Source organism: Schistocerca nitens, chromosome 2 (genome assembly GCF_023898315.1).
Source record: "Schistocerca nitens isolate TAMUIC-IGC-003100 chromosome 2, iqSchNite1.1, whole genome shotgun sequence".
Classification (NCBI taxonomy): Eukaryota; Metazoa; Arthropoda; class Insecta; order Orthoptera; family Acrididae; genus Schistocerca; species Schistocerca nitens.
Window position 1 is genome coordinate 702,025,075 of NC_064615.1, and position 20,944 is coordinate 702,046,018.

Below are 20,944 nucleotides of genomic sequence, written 5' to 3' on the forward strand. Positions count from 1 at the left end.
GCAATGGACAAATCTTCAAGTTGATTCGTTGCAAGGATTAATGAAGCAAAAATAAAGAAAGGAATATTTGTCGGACTGTAAATTAGGAAATTACTATCTGAAGAACGTTTGCTTGATTTGTTGAGCGATGTTGAAAGGTTGACATGGCTGCCTTTCAAAAGTGTCTGAAAGAGCTTTTTAAGCAACCAAACAACAGAGAACTAGAGCGATGTTGTATAGGAACTACTAACAGCATACCACGATGCGGAATGTCACTTATATCCTGAATGATCATTTGGACTTCTTCCCGGATAGCCGCGCCATCGTAAGAGACCGACATGCAGTGCGATTCCACCAGGACGTTTCCCAAATGCAAGAGCGTTAGCAAGCCAAATGGGCGTACCGCAATGATCTCCGACTACTGCTGGTCCTTACGAAATGATGTTCCGAGAGTAAGTATCGCTAGAAATCGGTCCGGAAATATTTATGATGATGAATCCTTACTTTTCTTTACTCTTGTGTTACTCATTTTTTTGAGTCCTTTGTGAACCGACAGATCTTTGTGCTGTCCGTATTTGAAAGTCATTTTACCAGATTTATTAACACCGTCGATCCAAAATATTATGACTACTGCCAAGCTCGAGATTAAGCGTCGCGTGGTGGCACTGTGTGAATCTGACGCTGTAAGGAAGATGTACATTGTTATTAAAAACTATCTCCAGAGTTTCAGAAGATGACTGCGTGAAAACTGCAAGATAAGCAGAACATAGAAACATATCGAGGATGGTGTATCTCCTCAAATTTTAATTCGTAATACAGTTTTTCCGGCTCCTGATGAATGATTCCAGCACAGTCTCCAGCTTCTCTGCTGATGGTCTTGGCACTTTTGTTTTCTTCGCGCCATATAATAGATCAGTTCCCCGGATACTGTTGTACCACCCATGGGCTATTTTGTATGTTGGAGGTTTTACCTGATATTTGATATGAAATCGCGCTGAAACGTCGCAGCTGACTCACATTTAGTGAATTGAACGACACAAAATGCACGCGTTGCTCCTGTTCAGGAGGTGGATAAAAATACGGTGTAGGAAAACCGCTGCCATACAAAACAAAAAAATGACTCTGAGCGCTATGGGACTTAACATCTGAGATCATCAGTCCCCTAGAACTTAGAACTACTTAAACCTAACTAACCTAAGGACATCACACACATCCATGCCCGAGGTAGGATTCGAACCTGCGACCGTAGCGGTCGCACGGTTCCAGCTTGAAGCGCCTAGAACCGCTCGGTCACACAAGCCGGCAATACAAAACAGCTTCCAGTCGTCTCGGAGTAAATAAATACAGGTTTTCAAGAAAACCTTTACCATTCTTCTCGAAAAATTTTGGCAACTTCAGATAAGAATAACTTAGTTGGACAGCGATCTCTCCAAAGTAGACCAATAATATTGAGATCTGGTGAGTGTGATGGCCAAGGCAACACATCCCCGTGTTCACAAAACCAGTCTTGGACGACGCGAGCTAAGTGGCCAGGGGCGCTGTCGGCCTGGAGCACAGTATCACCACTGATGAAGGTTGTTCCATGGGGTGGAACTGATCAGCCAAAATGGTCAGACAGTCCTTGGGACCTTTCATTATAACCGTGGGGCCCATGGAATATCACGAGCTGGCTGCGCGTATCATCGCGTAGCCCCCACCATGTTTCACTCTTGGGACGTGAACTCCATCAGAAGTTGGAAACTGAAGCAAGACTAATCCGACCAAATTACTTTCTCCCATTGCTCCATAGTCCAGGTTTTAAGGTTTCATGACGACGTTTCCCTGTTAAGGGGCATCTGCATCACTAATGGGTGGTTTTGGATTTCCAGCTCGCCCTGCAGTTCCCTGTTTAAACAGCTTCCTTCGTGTTGTTCGCGAGTACGACATTCAGTTCTGGATTGACTTTTAACCCTGTAGTCCTCTTACTTAATACGATTTGTTTGAATGTTGTCTAGCGATCCGAGAAAGCAGGTTTCCCAGACACACCATATTTGACGACTAGGCTGGATTTAACACAATATTATACTGTTCTTTGTAGAAACGTGCGTAGTATTACTGATGTCGACCAAGCAAGTTCATCGCACATGAACTACCTGTGAGGTGGGACTTAAAACTTGTCAAATGAAGTGTTACTTCATCTGGTACTAAAGTGAGTTATTACGGAGGATTTAATCGCTGGGCTAAGCTGGTTTACGCGTGTTAGATTATTCATGAAGTCAGACTGCGTTATAGTAGTATTTTTACAAGCTTACATTCATAGCAACAGCGCATATTCATTAGAGCAAATTTCTCTGGGGTCTTCAATGTCCCCTCAGTTTATTTCTAACCGTCAGGTGGTTGACAAGCTGAAACAATTGAACAAGTGAGATCACAAGTTTGCAGAGTGTAAGCAGAGTATTTTCAGCTCTTGCACAGCTGCACAAGGGTCTCGTCGTGACTCCTGTGACGAGGATATTACACCGCAGCAGAATAGAATGGAACGCCCCCACGGCGGGAATAATTTGCGAGTTGGTGGGGTGGTGGCCGGCTGCGGCTGTTGTTGGCGCAGTTTGCATTCCACTGGTGGCGGCCCTCGCCGTGAAGTTACATCTGATGAGGCAGCGGGGCCTTTTGATTCCGAGGCAGAGCTCAGGAGACGTCAGCGGGCCATTATCCTGGCGGGATTTGGCCGCGGGGCACCCGTCCTCGGCAGAACAGGGGTGTGCCCGTGACAGATGAGCATCCCTTCTCTGTCTGCACTCCCCCCCCCCCTCCCTCCTTCCCCGGTCCCAGAACCGACCCTCTTATAACCGGAAGGCCGCGACGTAGGCGGAAGTGGACTCCCACACCCTCGCTACGGCGTATCCGCTGCTGGCACGTGTACCGTCCCGAGGACCTCCATCCGGCTGGTTATACCTCTCAACCATCACGTGTCCAAACATTTCAATCACTTTCTTTCGTTTGTTGTTTGATTTTGGATCATCAATCTTCAGATAAGGATTAAGCACTGAAAATGCACTTTATTCTTTCGTGATGGTCTAAACCAGGCTGTTCCAAACGAGCTCCAGGGAGCCGGAGCGCTCCGGAGCGCTCACTACGGCAGCTCGGAGCCCGCGTGGAGGGGGAAAGCGAACTCACTGCCCCCTGGCCGCATGCAGCCGCAACTAACGCAATAATCCGTGTTCAATGACAGCTATGACTAGCCGCGGGAACCCTGTACCTCTATTGGAGGATACCTTTCTATTCATTGAGAGGGATGGTCGTCAGCAGTGTCTTGTATGTCGGAAAGTATTTAATTCTGCGAAGAGGCACAATATACAACGACATTATTCACGTATTCACGCAGCGCACTCCGAACAGGTGGAAGGCGTTGCACGCAGTGAACTGGTAGCCAGGCTTAAGAACGACATACCAGAAGATGTTAAGTTTAGAAACGGTTTCCTAGTACGGAGGGTATCAAAACTTGCAACATAGTTCGTGTTCTGTAATGCGTTTCTAATTTTCAGGTGAATGGGAGCGGATAAAACTCTACTGAATCTGCAATTCAAGCAAGTAACAGGGTCGCTGACATCGTTGCGACGAGTGGCAGGCCGTTTTCGGTGGGACCAATCGTAAAATCGTGCATGGTAGTGGTTGCAGAATGTTTGTTTCCCAGGGAGGTGCAGGCAATTGAAGGGGTTTGCCTGTCGAAGCAAACAATGTCTCGTCGAATCCTGGACATGGCAGCGGATTTAGAGACACAGCTCAGGAAAAAGGCGGAGAGCTTTGTTGCATTTTCGCTAGCGCTTGACGAAAGCACCGACATATCGGACTGTTCTCATATTGCAGTCTTTGCGCGTGGTGTCGACATGGAGCTGCAAGCAACTAAAGAACTCTTGGATGTGGTACCACTCGATTACACCGCAACAGGACGTGACATTTTTGAAGCTGTTTGTGAATCAGTGGACAATATGAATTTCCCGTGGGATAAGCTCCATTCTGTAGCGACAGACGGTGCACAACAACTGATGGGGCGTCACCAAGGTTTTGCGTCTCGTGTGAAAAGTAAACTCAGGGACGAATTCGGGAAAGACATTTTGACTCTTCATTGTTTTATTCACCAAAAGGCACTGTGTGCTGAAAGAGTAGAGCTAGGTGGCGTAATGAAAGATGGCGTGAAATGTGTGAATTTTGTGCGGCGTCACGGTATGAATCATCGCCAATTCAAAGGATTCCTGAAAGATATGGAAGCGGAGTATGGAGACATACCTTACCACAGTACAGTTCGTTGGCTGAGGCGGGGGAAAGTTCTTGATGTTTTCTTTGCCATTCGTGAGAAAATATCCCTTTTTCTCGAAATCGAAGGGGAAGAAATGACTTGTCTGAAAGATATAAAATGGGTATCAGACCTGACGTTCCTACCTGACATAACTATGCATCTGAATAATGTTAATCTGTCATTTCAGAGCAAAGGGCAGCTAATCGTTGACATGCACGACCAGATCAAAGCGTTCATGGAAAAGTTACGTTTGTTTGAGAGGCAGATGAGTAATGGACATTAAACTTTCTTCAATCGTCTTGCTTATTTAAAACTACCTGAAGGTACTACTTTCGGCGATTACCAAGCAAAGTTAAAACAGCTCATCACGTCGTTTGAAACACGATGCCGAGACCTCACTAGTTTGGAAATGGAACTTAAGGTGTTCAGCACTCCTTTTTCAGTTTCCCCCGATGACTTGTCATCGTCACTTCAATTGGAGATTATTGATTTGCAAAATTCAACTTTGTTGAAAGAGAAGTACTACAACACGTTGGATTTGTCACGATGGTATCGTTCATTACAGCAAAAAACATTTCCCAAGCTTCACAACAATGCCGCTCAGATCATGTGCATGTTTGGATCTACGTATTGTTGTGAACAGCTTTTCTCAGCGATGAAAAGAGTAAAAAGTAAGGAACGATCGTTTCTTCAGGATGCAGCAATGAAGGCCATGCTCCGCATTAACGCTGCGAATACTTTGACGCCTGATATTTCCGATCTTGTAATGAAAAGAAAATTTCAAGCTACAGAGGCCCAATAAATTTAGTATGCCATTTCTTGGAAAACAGTTGTTTCTTATTTATTACCTGAACATCGTATTTCCTGGTGTAGCATGTCACGACGTCTTAGCAGCTAAGAGTATGACGTTGTCGATCTTGTAAGACGCAGCCGGCACCTCAAAACGCTTGATTTGCCGCCTGCCTCAGCCAGCAGTGCCGCGTGCCGGCCCACTTGACTGGTCACAGCAAGCGACAAGGCTCCCTGGAGCAGGGAGCGCTCCGCGGCTCACAACGGAGCCCACAAGCTGGAACAGCCTGGTCTAAACGATAGCTTGAGGACTGTAGGCATTTTCTTTGACTTAAGAAGCAATTGTAAATAAACAGCCTCTGGATACAGTAATTGTAATTTCATGTTGAGTCAGACACGCTGAAGAACTTACAATCTGTTCTTATAATCCTATAGGTCTGGCGACTTGTAACGTACAGTGCACGAGTAATGGTGTTATATTGTTACGCACTGTTGTAACGTAATTTTTGCAACATGCTGCTATGTGAATAGGCGCATTTCAAGGCGATCGTGCACTGAAGAAAGAAACACAGTTTTTTGCAGTCAGAGGCTGCTTGCCGGCCGGTGTGGCCGTGCGGTTCTAGGCGCTTCAGTCTGGAACCGCGTGACCGCTACGGTCGCAGGTTCGAATCCTGCCTCGGGCATGGATGTGTGTGATGTCCCTAGGTTAGTTAGGTTTAAGTAGTTCTAAGTTCTAGGGGACTGATGACCACAGATGTTAAGTCCCATAGTGCTCAGAGCCATGTGAACCATTTTTTCAGAGGCTGCTTATTTACAGCTACGACTGTCTATCAAAAAGTAATGCCTCCTGTACGATAAACTTAATAGTGAACATGTAACAGCGGAAACAGCACAGATTATAGCCTGAAAAGTCATCTACTATCGTTCGACATAGTCACCAAGTGTTTGTACACATTTGCGCCATCGTTGGACCCACACATCAAAACCAGTTTGGAAAAATTCGGCGGTTTGCTTCTTGACCCATGATTTTTAAGTTTAAGTCTATCCATGAAGAAAGTGTGTGGGAACGCTATTATGGACATAAGCAATGTGTGATATAATTAAATTATAAACAGCCGACCAGTTGCAATGGATAAAGAAATTCTTTACCTAGGTTTCGACAAATATAAATTTGTCTTCTTCAGAAGGTAGCAATTTTACATTAGTAAGGACTAATGTACCATCGCCGTTTTTACAATTGTCGGCATAGATCCACGTGTCAAAAATATTTTATTTTTGACACATGCCTGCCAGTGTAATGTACCCGTACAGCACTGGATTCAGATCTTCTCTCCATCATTGATCCTCGTAGAGGATGAAGCGTTAAGTGATTATCGTCTGGTGCAGGAATGAACTAGTTGGGCTCTAAATATCCATAGTAAACGAACGCTCTTAGTCGAAATAGTGTCCAAGGATTAGGTCTTTGACTTCTGAAAACAGGGAAAATTTGAAATAAAGATGCAAATTGAGGCAAAGAAAAAAGTAAAAGAACAAACCAATTAATTAAAAATATGGCTTATCGTAAAACACTCCAAGTGGCCCATGTTGGATGACCATTTACTGATATACGTGACGATTTTGTGCTGATTTGATAAACCGTCAGAGATGATGGAGAAGGGTAAATTGTATCAATTTGGGGTGAGGGACCGTGGTCCGAAACCGACAGAGTCGAAAGTTACGTCCGAAAGTAGTTCTAATATCTCTGACGTGCACTTCTTCTACACCAAGCTCTTTACTTTCGATATTTTGGGACGAGGTAGTATGTACGGACCAAAACAAGAAAAAAATTGGCTGGTAAAAATATGCTCTAAAGCACATACCTTAAGAGATGTTGGCTCTTGTTCACTAGAAGAGATGTGTTTCACAGTGGCAAAGCTGGACGAGCGCTCATAGCTCTTAACGTATTCGTTTTAGAGCTCACGTTTGCTGGACATTTTTTCTTGTATTCGTCCTTACTACCATCTCCCAGAAAATGAAAATCAGCAGAAGAGGTCCACTGTCAGAGGTATCAGAACTAGTTTCGCTTATAACTTTCGACTGTCGCTTCCGGTCCACAGTTCCTTTACTCAGATTGATACATTTACCGCTCTCCAACAAATTTCAAAGTTCGTAAACATCATCAAGGATCGCCCTGTGTATCGTTTAACAGCTCTATATTCTGATCAGTGTTAGCCATCGCATCGGTAGCGGCAACCCGCAATACCGCTCCGGTGTACGTGTTGCAGCATCCATAGGTAACTTCGTGTAAGAATGTGGAAAACGCTTGAACGGCTACATTTAAACATGATCTAACAGCTATAGACAGATTCAAAGAAAACAGTAGAACTTTGAAGCTTCGTGCTGTGTAGCTTTGGTATATACTGTCCAGAGCAGTTTGCATTTCTTTTTTTACTCAAACGTTTTTGCCAGACCAGTTACCAGCATGACCGTTCATCATCTGCGGTTAGAGTTTACTTAGTCTATGGGTATTAAAATGCACCATTTCTTAGTCTCTTGTTATTACCTTTTGTGTACATCTCTTACTACACTAACATACAAAATGAAACTTCCTGACAGATTAGAACTGTGTACTGTACCGGGATTCTAACCCGGAGCCTTTGCTTTCGGCGGGCAAGTGCTATGCCGACTGAGCTACCCAAGTTCGACTCCTAACTTGTCCTCACAGCTTTACTTCTGCAATTGTCTCCTCTGCTACCTTCCAAGCTTCACACAATCTTCCCGCTGTATCTTGCGAGAATAGCACTCAGCTGCAGAGTGAAAATTCATTCTAGGTACAAGAAGTACTTAAGAGGCTGCAGAGATGTATTTTGATATTCATCGACAATATATTCTCTAGGTGTGGATGATGAACGGAAATACCAGAAACCGGTCTCATTAAAGAGTTTGAATTAAGGAAAGGAAATTAATAAAAAGCTGTGTTTTGGACACTTGAGTCTCGAAAACGACTATGACCTTAAAAGAATTTCTGGCACAACTTGACTAAAATAAGGGATCGGTTGATAAGACACTTCGCAAGGCATGAAGGAATCATGAGTTTGCTAATGGAGGGTAGTATGAAGAGTAAAAATTGCAGAGGGCGACAAAAATTTGACTAAAATAAGCAGGCCTAATGTGTGTAGAGTGTAGTAGTTACAAAGAGATGAAGACACTTGCACAGCATATATCAGAAGGGAGACCTGTTCCTTATCATTCTTTGCATTGACGGCCTTAATAACGACAAATCCGAAGAGTTGCGCGCTTAGTTTAGTCATGGTGAGAGCGTCACAGAAATGCCCGACAAATAACAATGGGAAACGTTGCAAGAATGGAACTGTGCGTCGTGGAGAGCGGTTTTCGCAAAAATTTTCAAAGCCCACGTTCGATATTAGTCAAGGAACACGCAGATTCCTCAAAGATGCACTTCGTACAATGTCCATAACGTTAATACTGGAGAAATTTGCGCTTGTACATATAAAATGCTCTACTCCGTATTGTAACGCTGTTCTGTCTGTTTTTATAATAATCACTCATTACTGTCTATTTATCAGTCAGATTTTGTCTTTTGTAGGGATGATCGAATAGTGCAATTGTTCATTTGGTAATATTGAAACACAAGTTACAAATTTAATCACGGTAAAAAAATACATTTCCTCCAATCCTACTCGCGTCGCTAAGTTTTTACATTTTGCTGTTTCCAACATGAGCCTCAGAAAATCTCTATCACTACCCACGTCTACTATACATACTACATACACGTTCTTGGAACACTTGCTGGCGACGACTTCCGGACGAGGACATAAACTGCATGCAACTTAAAACAGAGCAACAACGTGTCTACTGTGGTGCGCCAGAGAAGTTTACCACTCCTTCACATAGCTTGGAGGTAGGTATTGCTAGTCATGCCGTGAAAGAATAAATCGACAAATGTTATCTAACACAACCTGCCACAAAAACTAACTACGGGAAAACCGAGAGCTTTCCAATGCAAATATTTAGGTGAAAACATTCAGTAAACTAGCGTGGGAAAGACTGGTTACGATATTCATTGTCCAAAATGGTAACAGCTTTCAGGCTTACAAAAGACACCCATAACAAAAACAGTATCCAAAAACTGAGTCACTGCAACATAGCCAACAAACCATGTGTCCTTATGGGGCTGAAACACTCATTTTAAACAGAGACAGTGGCTCAAGCTGAAAGGGGGAAGGACAGGTATGCATGTTCATTTTCAGTCCAAATTATATTGAAGAAAGAACGTACACACAGAGAGCAAGTAAAAAAATTGGAAAGTATACCAAAATGTATCCAGATAGGAATGAAACGCACGTTAAAATTCTATGAGCACGTGCGAAATAACTTGAGTTCCTTCTACCAGCAGTTTATCGTAGATCGCTGAAGCAACGAAAGGTACCTAGCGACTGGAAAAAAAATCGCAGGACATTCCCGTTATCAAGAAGGACCGTGGAACAGATGCACACTATTATAAACTTATATCATCTGTTGTAGAATTATGAAAAACGTTTTATCCTAAAGAATTAAGACGTTTTTGAAGTATGAAATCTCCTCTATATAAATATATCAACATGGTTTCTGCAAACAGAGATCTTGCGAAACTCAGCTAGCTCTGTTCCTCCAAGAGACCATAGTGCTGAAGGCAACAGCGCTGACGATGAAGCCGTGTTCTTTGACTTCAGGAAAGCATTTTACACCGTCACGCACTGCCGTTCAGGAAAAAAAAGAAAAAAAATCACGACGACAATGTTATTGAGTAGCGGACCAGATTGCGACTGTATTCAAGACTTCCTTGCAGATAGTACTGAACAAGCCCCTCTTAACAAAACGGAATCGTCAGACGCTAAGGTAATCTCCAGAGTACCCCGAAGAAGTGTGACAGGGCCGAACTGTTTACAATGTACATAAATGATCTAGCAGAAAGCGTCAGAATATCTGTAAGACTGTCCGCAGATGATGCGGTTGTCTATAACAAAGTAACAACTCCAGAAGACAGCAGCGATTTGTAGAATAACCTGCAGAGGATTGATGAATGGCGCAGGCTCTGGCAGTTGAGCCTGAACGTAAATAAATGTAACACACTGCGCATACGTAGGAAAAGAAATCCACTACTGTACAACTACACTATTGGTGAGAAACCGCTGGAAACAGTACATTCCGTAAAATATCTAGGAGTAACTATCCAGAGCGGCCTTAAGTGGAATGGCCACATGAAACAAATAATACGAAAATCAGATACCATTCATAGGAGGAATCTTAAGGAAATGTGACCCACCACGAAGAAAGTGGCTTATAAGACGCCTGTTTGATCGATCCTTGACTAATGTTCATCAATGTGGGATCCTTACCAGGTAGGACTGATAGGAGAGATAAGAAAATCCAACAAAGTTCGGCGCTTTTCGTCACAGGACCTTTTACTCCGCGCGAGGGCATTAAAGAGATGATCGACAAACTCGAGTGACAGACGCTACAAGAGAAGCGTAGTGCATCACGAAGAAGTTAACTACTGAAATTTCGAGAAAGCACTTTCCGGAAAGAGTCGGACAACATATTACTTCCTCCCAAAAACATCTCGTGAGACATTTAAGCCAAGACAGAGACTTACTGACAATCGTTCTTCCCAAGCGCCATTCTCGAGTGGAACAGGCTAGGGGGGATAAATGAGTGGCAGCTGAAGTAACCTCTACCACACAACATTAGATGACTTGCGGAGTATGATGTAGATGTAAATCAAAGAATGAAAACATCCAGATAATAAACCAGGTTGTGGAATTCTACGAATCTCGCATTAAAGCTAAAATGGAAATAATGAAATGAATCGGTACAGTAATAGAAGACCTGAAGGAAGCAGAAATGAAAACTTGATGCCGCAGACAGAAAAAGGTCCAGACAGAAAATTCACGACGATAACTGGCCTGGCAGAAAAATCCAAAAAGATCGGAAAAACTTGGTCTGATGAGCGAAAAAGAGCCTATTGAGAGAGAATGAAGGTAAAGTAGGCACAAAGAAAAGATAAAGCAAAATTATGGAAACGCCCCTTGTTGTACATTGTTTGGTTCAATAGTGCTCAAATTTGAATATAAGTAATATATAAAGGCTTCTTTAAATGATTCATTCGTTTTCAGGACTCTGTATTTTCGAAATATACTTGTACAAATATGATTTATGAATAAATAGAATCGTAAACTCACCGAGTTCGCATTTTGCACTCTACAGATATTCTCTGTGCATCCCTCTGGTTACACAACAAACGTCCAAGCGGTAGTCAAGTTCGTTCCAAAACTTATGCAGTAACATCCTCTCAATGGACATCACAGCAGCGTTGATACGTTCTTTGAACTATCCAATGTCCTTAAGAGAGCCCAAAAAGAAAAAGTCACAAGGCATTACGTCAGGTGACCAGTGGGGCCAAGTGAACAGAATCACTTCATCTTCTCCCAATCCAGCGACTCGCAAGTTCGTCGTTTGGATGGCAACGAACATCGATGCTCAAATGAGAGACGCCCCATTTTGTTGGAAGATGAAATTCTCGTAATCAGTAGTCAGTCGTCTAAACAATTACAAGTCCAACATCTCAAGGTAAGAGGTATCCGCCACAGTTTTCTCACAGTGGAAAAACGACCCATACAGGTTCGTCTGTGACACTGCACAGAAAACATTAATGTTCATGCGCCACGGTTTCACGAGAATTTTCAGTGCCCTACAAGTCACATTCTGACGATTAACCTTTTCAGGAAAATGGAAGGTTTCTTCGTCGCTAGACATCAGCTTGGAGGCGACATGTTCATTCCCAAGCATTGTGATGCAAAATTGAAGGCGCAAGCCATAATCTTCCGGTTTAAATTTTTACACGAGCCACAGAGGGATCGGTTTGAAATGTAACCGTCGTCGCAAAATCTGCGATATTCCAAGTTCGTCGCTTATGTGGACCGTTGATTTTTCGGACTGCACAGCTGCATGTGACACGCGTTTTCGACCGTTATCCTCCTGTTTACAGAAACAAGCGACCATAAATTGTCGACACCAACGCGGAGTGCTCTGTTTAGATGGCGATTCTTTGTCATAATACTCTGTGAAACACACTCCACTGTTACAACATATAAATGTCCCGCAGAGTCGAACAAACAAAAAGTGTCCTTGCTTAATTGTCATTTTGTATAGGCGCTATTCTCATAAGACCAGCTTGTGGGCACAATCCAGATATGGCGAGTTTACGATTCTATACATGCATGTGACACTTTGAAAAGTAAGGAACTTTGAAAACGAATGAATCATTAAAGGTGCTTCCACACGACGCCTTATTTTCTGTTCAACTTTGCACATCCGCATATATTTCCTTCAACGCAACTGCGCATGCGCATTTGTGCATCTGCAATTTTCTGGAAATGGAAACCGTGCGTTAAGCGCATTGCTTCCTGGTTTCGGGGAGAATCTTTGCGCTTTTTAGCAGACATTAGGCAGCTGGGATCCATGTGTGTTTCATTATGTAGTCTGTTGATGTTATGTTGTAAAGCGATTTATAATCAATAATTTCTGTTGACTCCAAAGGAAGCACACAAATTTATAATGATTACAGACAAAGAAAAACTATATGTAATGCCACTTCAAAAGATTATTTAAATAAAAATTTGAGATGTGACGCATCTGTCAAGCATTGGATAAAACGTCTCCGATCATACTACTGTAAAGAATGAGATACCGTAAGTTTCGAAGTTCAAATGGTTCAACTGGCTCTGAGCACTATGGGACTTAACTTCTAAGGTCATCAGTCCCCTAGAACTTAGAACTACTTAAACCTAACTAACCTAAGGACATCACATACATCCATGCCCGAGGCAGGATTCGAACCTGCGACCGTAGCGGTCGTGCGGTTCCAGACTGTAGCGCCTTTAACCGCTCGGCAGTTAACAACGGCCGGCAGTTTCGAAGTAGGAAAACATAAAAGATAAGCCAGTAATTCGTTAAATGTAGCTGTGAACAAATGTTCATACTATGGCGAATTAATAGCAAATAAATGAGGAGCCTGATATCTGAACGAAAGAAATGATGGGGTATGTATGTGTAGCTCCTCAACAAATCACATTGGTGATGCAAAAAAATATAAAATTGGGAAACACTGCCATCGTTCTAATGGATTTTGATGTCTATGAAATTTCCAGATTTTTCTAGATGTTAATCTACATAAAACCTTTCACGATTACAGTTATGTAACCAACTTTTTTTATAAAATAAAATACAAATGACGCACTGAAAGTTAATTAACCTTCGTCTAACGACTCAGAACCTCCGTCAAGTATTTTTCAGTTTCAGGAATAATCACTGAAATACTTTGTTTTGAAATGAGACATAAATCAAACTCAAAGTCAACGGCTACTAGCAAACGAAGTCTTATCGATGCAATCTCTCAAGCAGAAAATCTAAAATCTCGTTGTGACCTCCAGAAATTTGCAAAAAAAACGTCGTCGTCACTTTGTATTTCTCGTATCTCTTATTTGGATACTTCTTTACCCATAGTCACTTTACCGTTTTCTTTTTCATCATAATAAAAGCAGCACAAGGTCACAATCAAAGAAGGGGATTCATAGAATACTGCTTACGCAAAGAGGCGACGAGTAGACGAGTAGACACGACAACCCCCCACGCGTAAATGTGTTCTTTCCATGACTTTCTGTGCACTCCCTTTTATTCCTGTGCGCCTGCGATTACGAACATGGAAAATAGTATGGCGTCGTGTGGATATACCTTAATAGTTGCTCTGTAGTTTATTAATTCGAGGATGCCGTCTCCCCACATACAGACCGGCATTGACAATTATTCTTTCCGCGTACGGACCGCGAATGCGGTAAGAAAGCGAGGGAAATAAATCTGGTGGAATACGCACCCTCCAGCACACCCGCCTGGGTCTCCTGGCGAGCCACAGGTACAGACGGCTGTCTGTGTCTGCGACGGCTGGCACCAAGGGGCGGTGCGGGATCCGCGGCGCTATGCGGGCGGACCCCGCGCGCTCGTGCAGCTAATTTACACACAAAGCGGGGTCCACCCTCGCCCTATATACTGCCTGACACAGCCTTGACGCGTCTGGAAACGTCGCTAGGCTGGGGAGTGTAAAAAGCTGTGTAATGTGACACGCGCTGTTCTCTATCTAGGCAGCGACAACTCCGCTGCCACTTACAGCACGTGACAAACTTATTCAGTACCCTCTCAACCAGAAACTTGCTCGAAGGGAGGTAGTAATTCTCCTTCAATGCAAACTAATTTTTTAGCGCTACTTGCTATTTTGTCGGAAACTGTAGTGGTGAGACCGTGGCTGTGAGAAAATACAGGTTAATTCTTACAGCAAGGTAAATACAGCAACTGGCACTGTTAATAACTCTGTTTGTTGGGAACAAGTTGTGGAGTTATCGATTTCGAACCGACGGGTTCATCGTCAGACGGCGGTTCACAATGAGAATTACGTTGTGCACTACGTGGGATGTTCACTGATTTTGGCCAAAGTTTCTTGGAGTGCTGGTGCCCTACAGCAAAAAATTATGTAAGAAACAGAACTATTTCATTGTAAATCAACTTAACAATCAATTAACATAACGTAATAACTTCCTCAGGAAAAAATAGAGTTAGCTTTATGTAACTTACATCGAAAATCCCGCGTGTTTGTAATTCAATGTTGTTTGTTTTCAAGAAGCGAATATTCCGCCGTGTAACAACTCTATTCGTTCCTAATAAATAGCATTATAAACATTGACTGAAATCAGATTTTACTTTGTTGTAAGAATTTACCTGTAATTTGCTAGTCCTTCCTTACCAAATTGTCCCACTGACTAAAGTAGCGTAAGGAGCATAACGTGAACGTTACATACATCATAACGAGCTATTTCGATGCTATTTCTTGACACAAATTATGTCTCAACCATTAAATTTGTTATAGATGTCATCCGGTAAGTAAAGTATCCATTGCTCAATTTTTTTACCGTCCATTAACTTCATCGCGCATGTTTTAATAGTAGCAGAGTAGAGCGTCTACTCCCATGACAAGTAATCACTATAAAATAGCCAACTGGGTGTAGGTATCTTTACAAATAGAATATTATTATTACCACAGCAACGAGAAACTACTGCAGACGATTTAACTGGAAATTGTGGCATCAACTTAAAATTGTAAATTCAGTTTCACTTTGAATAAAATACCTGGCACGTGCACACGCTTCCCTGGCGGTCGTTATGTTCAAGGCAATTTTTCCAGGTATGTGAACTATTTGTCATGTTTTAACGTTTCGACCACTGTAGGCAGGGGTCATCCGTCTGGTGTATTGACTACTGGGCCAGCGCCACATGCAGGTCTTATACACTGTTACTCTGTCCTGTTTCTAGTGTTATTCTATCAAGATCGTCATCGAACTCAATGTGTGTCTCGATTGCAGGAGCGAGGACGATCTGATATCTACTGAAGGTTGTTTAAATTATCTGTTGGCAGGTATCGGCGAAGGAGGGACATATCAGTACACTGACGGAGGTCACTTACAGCAGTGGCTGATTCGTTGGTCTGTAAATAGGCAGTAAAAGTTTTTCTGAATTGTTTGCCAATTATTTTTAATCGTGTGGAAATGTTATATTTAAACAGCAGTTGAATCAAGGCATGTAGCTTCTTTCGGTATGCTCTGAAAGTTATGAAATTCAAATTTCTCGTTCTGTTACTGTCGCAAGTAGTCCAGAGTTTAATACGAAAATCAGAAAAACAGAAGGAGTGTCTGTTTACATGGAGCAGGTAGATAGAAAAATCTGCAGTGTATAGGACGCTGGTTTTTATGTACAGGGGGTCTCGGAAGGAAATATCAATATTCAGGGATGAGGTAGAAACGATAATTCGAAGCAGGAAAGTCTAATAAATGTATACCTTAAGAGCTATGAGCACTTGTTTGGTACAAGAGATGAGTTTCACAGTAGCGAAGATGAACAAATGCCCGTAGCTCTGATGGTATACATTTTGGAGCCCATATTTACTGGATCTTTTTGCTTCGAATGTGGATTCCTCTCATATTTCTGTATAATGACCGTTCCATCCGGGGCTCCCTTAATTTCCTTATACAGGCTGTTTGAAAATCTTTGTGCCAAACGTCTCGGGGTGCCAAATCACGTAAACGGGAACAACTTGTTTGAAGACAAAATGTTCCCTGGTGTGTCCGGCGACGCCTGGCTTCGTTCATTACTGTTCTGCCATTGAGAGGCGACAGTGCGTAAGCACTCTAGTATGCAATGTGTGTTGCCTATCGTCCACGTGAAAGGTAAAACAGAAGTTTCTGATTATAACGTGGTTTATCGCCTCCAGAAGTTTGTTCCAAAGTCTTTGAAACAGCTTCTATTATGTTCGATATGTTTAAGAGGACCCCTTGCATGTCGAAATTTCGTTTTCCTTATATGCAAAATTATACAGTTTGTCTATTTACTTACTTAGCGTATAGCGTACACCACATGAATTAATTACACACAAGTGGCCTACAGTAAATGTATATAACACATGCAGGTCATAAAGAAAGAAAAAAAGAATTGGTATACAAATATATGAAATGCATAATACCACAAAATATTCGGAAACACAACTACAGCGGGATGTAATACAGTCGAATGTCCATGGTGATGATGTATTCCACCGTCTTTGATCAAAATGAAGAATTCTGCTGTCAGTTTTACTGCACCGATCAAGTGCCTAAACAATTGAGAGAGATCCCAACTGAGTCATCGAATCAACTGAGTCATCAGATTAATCAAGCATTTGTTTAACAATATAGAATTTGTTTCCAGTCTACAATCACAAAATCTGTCGTCAGACTATCGGTTTCGGTCCGTACTCAGGCGCTCAGTCCGGAACCGCGCGACTACTACGGTCGCAGGTTCGAATCCTGCCTCGGGCGTGGATGTGTGTGATGTCCTTAGGTTAGTTAGGTTTAAGTAGTTCTAAGTTCTAGGGGACTAATGACCACAGATGTTAAGTCCCATAGTGCTCAGAGCCATTTGAACCATTCTTTTTCGGTCCATACTGACCATCTCCAGATCACTAAAACAGACAAACCATCACATTATGCTAATGTGATGAAGAATACGTGGCACCGTCGGTAGATATTTACAGGCACTTAGTTTTATGCTTCTGATCGTTTTCACTTTTAAATAATTGAGCCTTTCCCTCGGACAGTATGTCTTATACTATTGCACACTCTGATAGTATCCCGGTGTGCTTTAGGTGGTAACTGATTCTTGCTGCTTCGAGCTATTCTTAACAGGGAAACTGACTGTGAACATGTCAGACAAAACATCGTTGTTGCTCCCTCTCATGCAATTCTTAAAGGTGAACTTGTGTCACAAAACGAGATTAAAATTAACTGCCTCGGTCTTCCTGGAAGTTTGTGCGAAAAATTACTTAATTGCCTCCGTGAGTTGTGACGATGGAAGGCCTGTAGCCAATTATCTCTCCTAGTTGACTCACTTTGTCCTTCTCAGAATTCAACAACGAGACTCATCGACGTGCTGGATTACTTATAATACGGAAGGAGCATATTTAGCGGAGTACCTAAAAATACGAATATTCAGATTTAAACTTTGTACCAGCAGTCCATTTCGTTAAAGTAACGTTATGGAGACAGCCTGGTTGTTGGAATAAAGCGTTGTATCTTTGTATAATTTGTTTTTACGTTTAAGAACTTATATTTGTGTATGAGGACTCCTAACATATTGAGTAAGAAACTACATATGAATATATTTTAAGAAGAGGCTTTTACGTAATGTAATCATGACTATAATTATATCCCTTTAGTATTTTACCATAGCATTCACAATAGTCAGCTTATTCTGTTAGTTTTTTGTAACTTGATGTTAAGCCTGTACGAATATAACTGTTATTGGCTCTATGGTAGATGTTGCCCAAAGAAAAAATACAATAAAGTGGAACACAATGCTAATCTGTTCTCACGGTGTCAGAGGCCTCTCGTTACCCCAGTCATCTTTGCTTATATTCTTCATTTCACAGTCACTCTTTTTACGTGGACATGAATCTAAGAAAACAGGTGTACTGATATGCAAGGCTGAGGCAAATAAAAAAAATTGTAATAAGAGGTCGAAAAGTGGTCTGCTCACACATGGCTCTGAGCACTATGGGACTTAGCATCTTAGGTCATCAGTCCCCTAGAACTTAGAACTACTTAAACCTAACTAACCTAAGGACATCACACACATCCATGCCCGAGGCAGCATTCGAACCTATGACCGTAGCAGTCCCGCGGTTCCGGACTGCAGCGCCTAGAACCGCACGGCCACCAAGGCCGGCAGTGGTCTACAGCTTGGTATATATGTTGACATTACTGTGCATAGACACGGCGCTGTTACCTAGTGCACATGCGATACGAACTTCGCCATAGGAAATATGGACGTCCCACCAGCAACAAGCATCACGGACCAACAGCATTATTTGGTTTCAAATGGCTCTGAGCACTATGGGACTTAACATCTATAGTCATCAGTCCCCTAGAACTTAGAACTAGTTAAACCTAACTAAATTAAGGACATCACACACATCCATGCCCGAGGCAGGATTCGAACCTGCGACCGTAGCGGTCACGCGGTTCCAGACTAAAGCGCCTAGAACCGCACGGCCACACCGGCTGGCTTATTTGGTTTCTTGGTTTCTTCGTAGTGAATGTGTGCGCCTATTAAGATACATCGGATGCCTGTTAAAGCAGCAACTCTACAAATGGAGTCTGAAGTTCGCAGAGAGTGCATCCCTCACATATGACTTGTCCAGACGAGGCATGTGGCATTGCCACTCCATTGAAATTATTTGTCATGACTCAGGGTGCCACCATTTGAATGATCTGGCCCGGTTTCAAAAAGCGTTTGAAAGATGGGTGCTCCACCAGCAGTCTATTGAACGGACGGGTTTACGATTGTGCACATTTCCGTCGGCGCTTTAAACGAGAAGGTGATGATTTTACTGCAGAAATCGTCCCCAACGACGAAACCTGCGACCATTACCACCAACCAGAGACGAAGAAAGAAATTTCGAAAATGGCCATCAGATAAAAAGTCCATACAGCCCCTCTTGTGGGACGAAAACGGCATAATCCTTGACTACCACACATCGTAAGGAACCTCTACCAACGGTTCAGCGTACTCAGACCTTGAAAAGGATCATCTTTGGTATGATATCATATAGAAACAAACAGAACTGCTGTCGTGTGTTGCTGTAAAATGACAATGCACGGCGTCAATTATGGTCATGAAGTTTGCGTTCCTTCTCTAGACCTTCCCCTGAGCGACAGTTTCGGTCTAATGAAGAGGTGGTGGACGACTGATAGCACAGACTCCCAAATAAATTCTTCTCTATGGACATTTAGGTAATTCCGTTTGAATGGGAGAGGTTATGTCGAATAATGTTGCTAACCAGAGCCTCACGTGCCCAACAAATAATATCTGAAAAACATTTACTGGTTGCATTTGAGTTTCACTCTTAACAAGTTCTTAAACTAACGTTTTACAGCGGGAGATGCGTTTTACAGGAAATCGAGGAGCTCACAGTGACAGAATTTCTTATACATAAATTAGATGTGTATGATTCAATATCCAGTCTTGCCATAACGATCTATACAGCCCACTGAGACCGTCACGTCAGCCAAAAAACTCCTTCATTTTACAATATTGTTTGCAGTCTGCGCACTTCTCTTTCGCGAGAGTGCCTCAATTTAGAATTTAGGGGAACAGCAAGCGAAAACATTTGGAAGAGTCATACCGATGCAGCCACCTGTTCTGTAAACAGACCGCAGTATATGGAAACAAACTGCAAAGAATAGACAAATTTGTTTTAGGAGGTATATTTACAGCAGCAAAGATGAGTTTTCTGTAAAAACTGGATAAAGGGGTTTGTACTGTTGCACAGTATTGTTTCGAAATTCTATGAAGCTGTGAATACGTAGATACGTGTACTAGAACTGGCATTTGAGATAAGGGATGCCTGAAGTATTTGAAAGGATGGTTTGAAACTACGGCTGTAGGTGTCCAGCATTTACAATGTACCGTGAGATTGCGGTGTTAATCACTTAGTGGGAGGTACGCACACGATAAGGCTATGCTGCACCTAGCACTGCCAGCGCTTAAGCCTGAGGAATTCCTGATAATCAGCAGCTGACTGAGGAATATAGTCTGACGAAAGGTGGCAGTACTGAATTTGACAATAAGTTAGCTCACTCACGCATCAACTGATATTCAGTCATAAGCATCAGTATGAATGCCCACAAAAGGCAAGCGGATACATACTGAGCGATGCATGGGGACGTGGGACAGGCGTCTGATGTGGAAAGTTTTATAAACCCAAAACTAATGAAAGTGGTTGCGAGGGTGACGGTCCCTTGTCCCTCACCCTCTAACGCAAGGCAAGCTCTTTCTTTACCGCGTTCTCCGTCTTGCGTATGTTAGGAGTAACTCTCGCCTTCACATCATGACAACTCAACACATCGTCACTTACAGCGTTTAATCTTTTGGATATTGCCAAATTTTGACATGTGCTAAATACGTGGGAAATGTCGGAAAGAATTAAGAGGAACTTACTGTCAATGGGAATGTGGTTTTGGAGGCGTTGATGTAGGTTGACACTAAGGGACAAAATTAAAAATGAAGAGATACATAAGAAAATGAACATGAGTACCACTGTAATGGATACAATCGAAGCAAAACGACTGAGATAGTACGCGCAAGTACTTGTTTTGGTTGAGAACATATGATGTAAGAAGTTGATGGAATGGATTCCAACTAATAAAAGAAGAACAGAAAGACCGACAACAACATCAGAAGACGGAGTCAGGAGAGCTATGTCAAGGAGGAATTTACAGATGG

The 20,944-nt window shown here is 42.5% G+C and overlaps 2 protein-coding genes across 2 annotated transcripts in view; both read right to left on the reverse strand.

The window, feature by feature from the left end:
• The window catches only part of LOC126236860 (SH2 domain-containing protein 4B-like), a 612,474-nt gene that overhangs the window by 105,312 nt on the left and 486,218 nt on the right, over positions 1–20,944 (reverse strand). The window lies entirely within an intron of this gene.
• LOC126235272 (uncharacterized) overlaps positions 2,802–20,944 on the reverse strand; it is a 383,181-nt gene continuing 365,038 nt past the window's right edge. The window contains exons 6-7 of the mRNA XM_049944000.1: positions 17,111–17,123; positions 2,802–2,984 (exon numbers count right to left, since the gene is read on the reverse strand). Of these exons, the coding sequence (XP_049799957.1) occupies positions 2,802–2,984; positions 17,111–17,123 (196 nt within the window). The remainder of the gene's footprint in view (positions 2,985–17,110; positions 17,124–20,944) is intronic.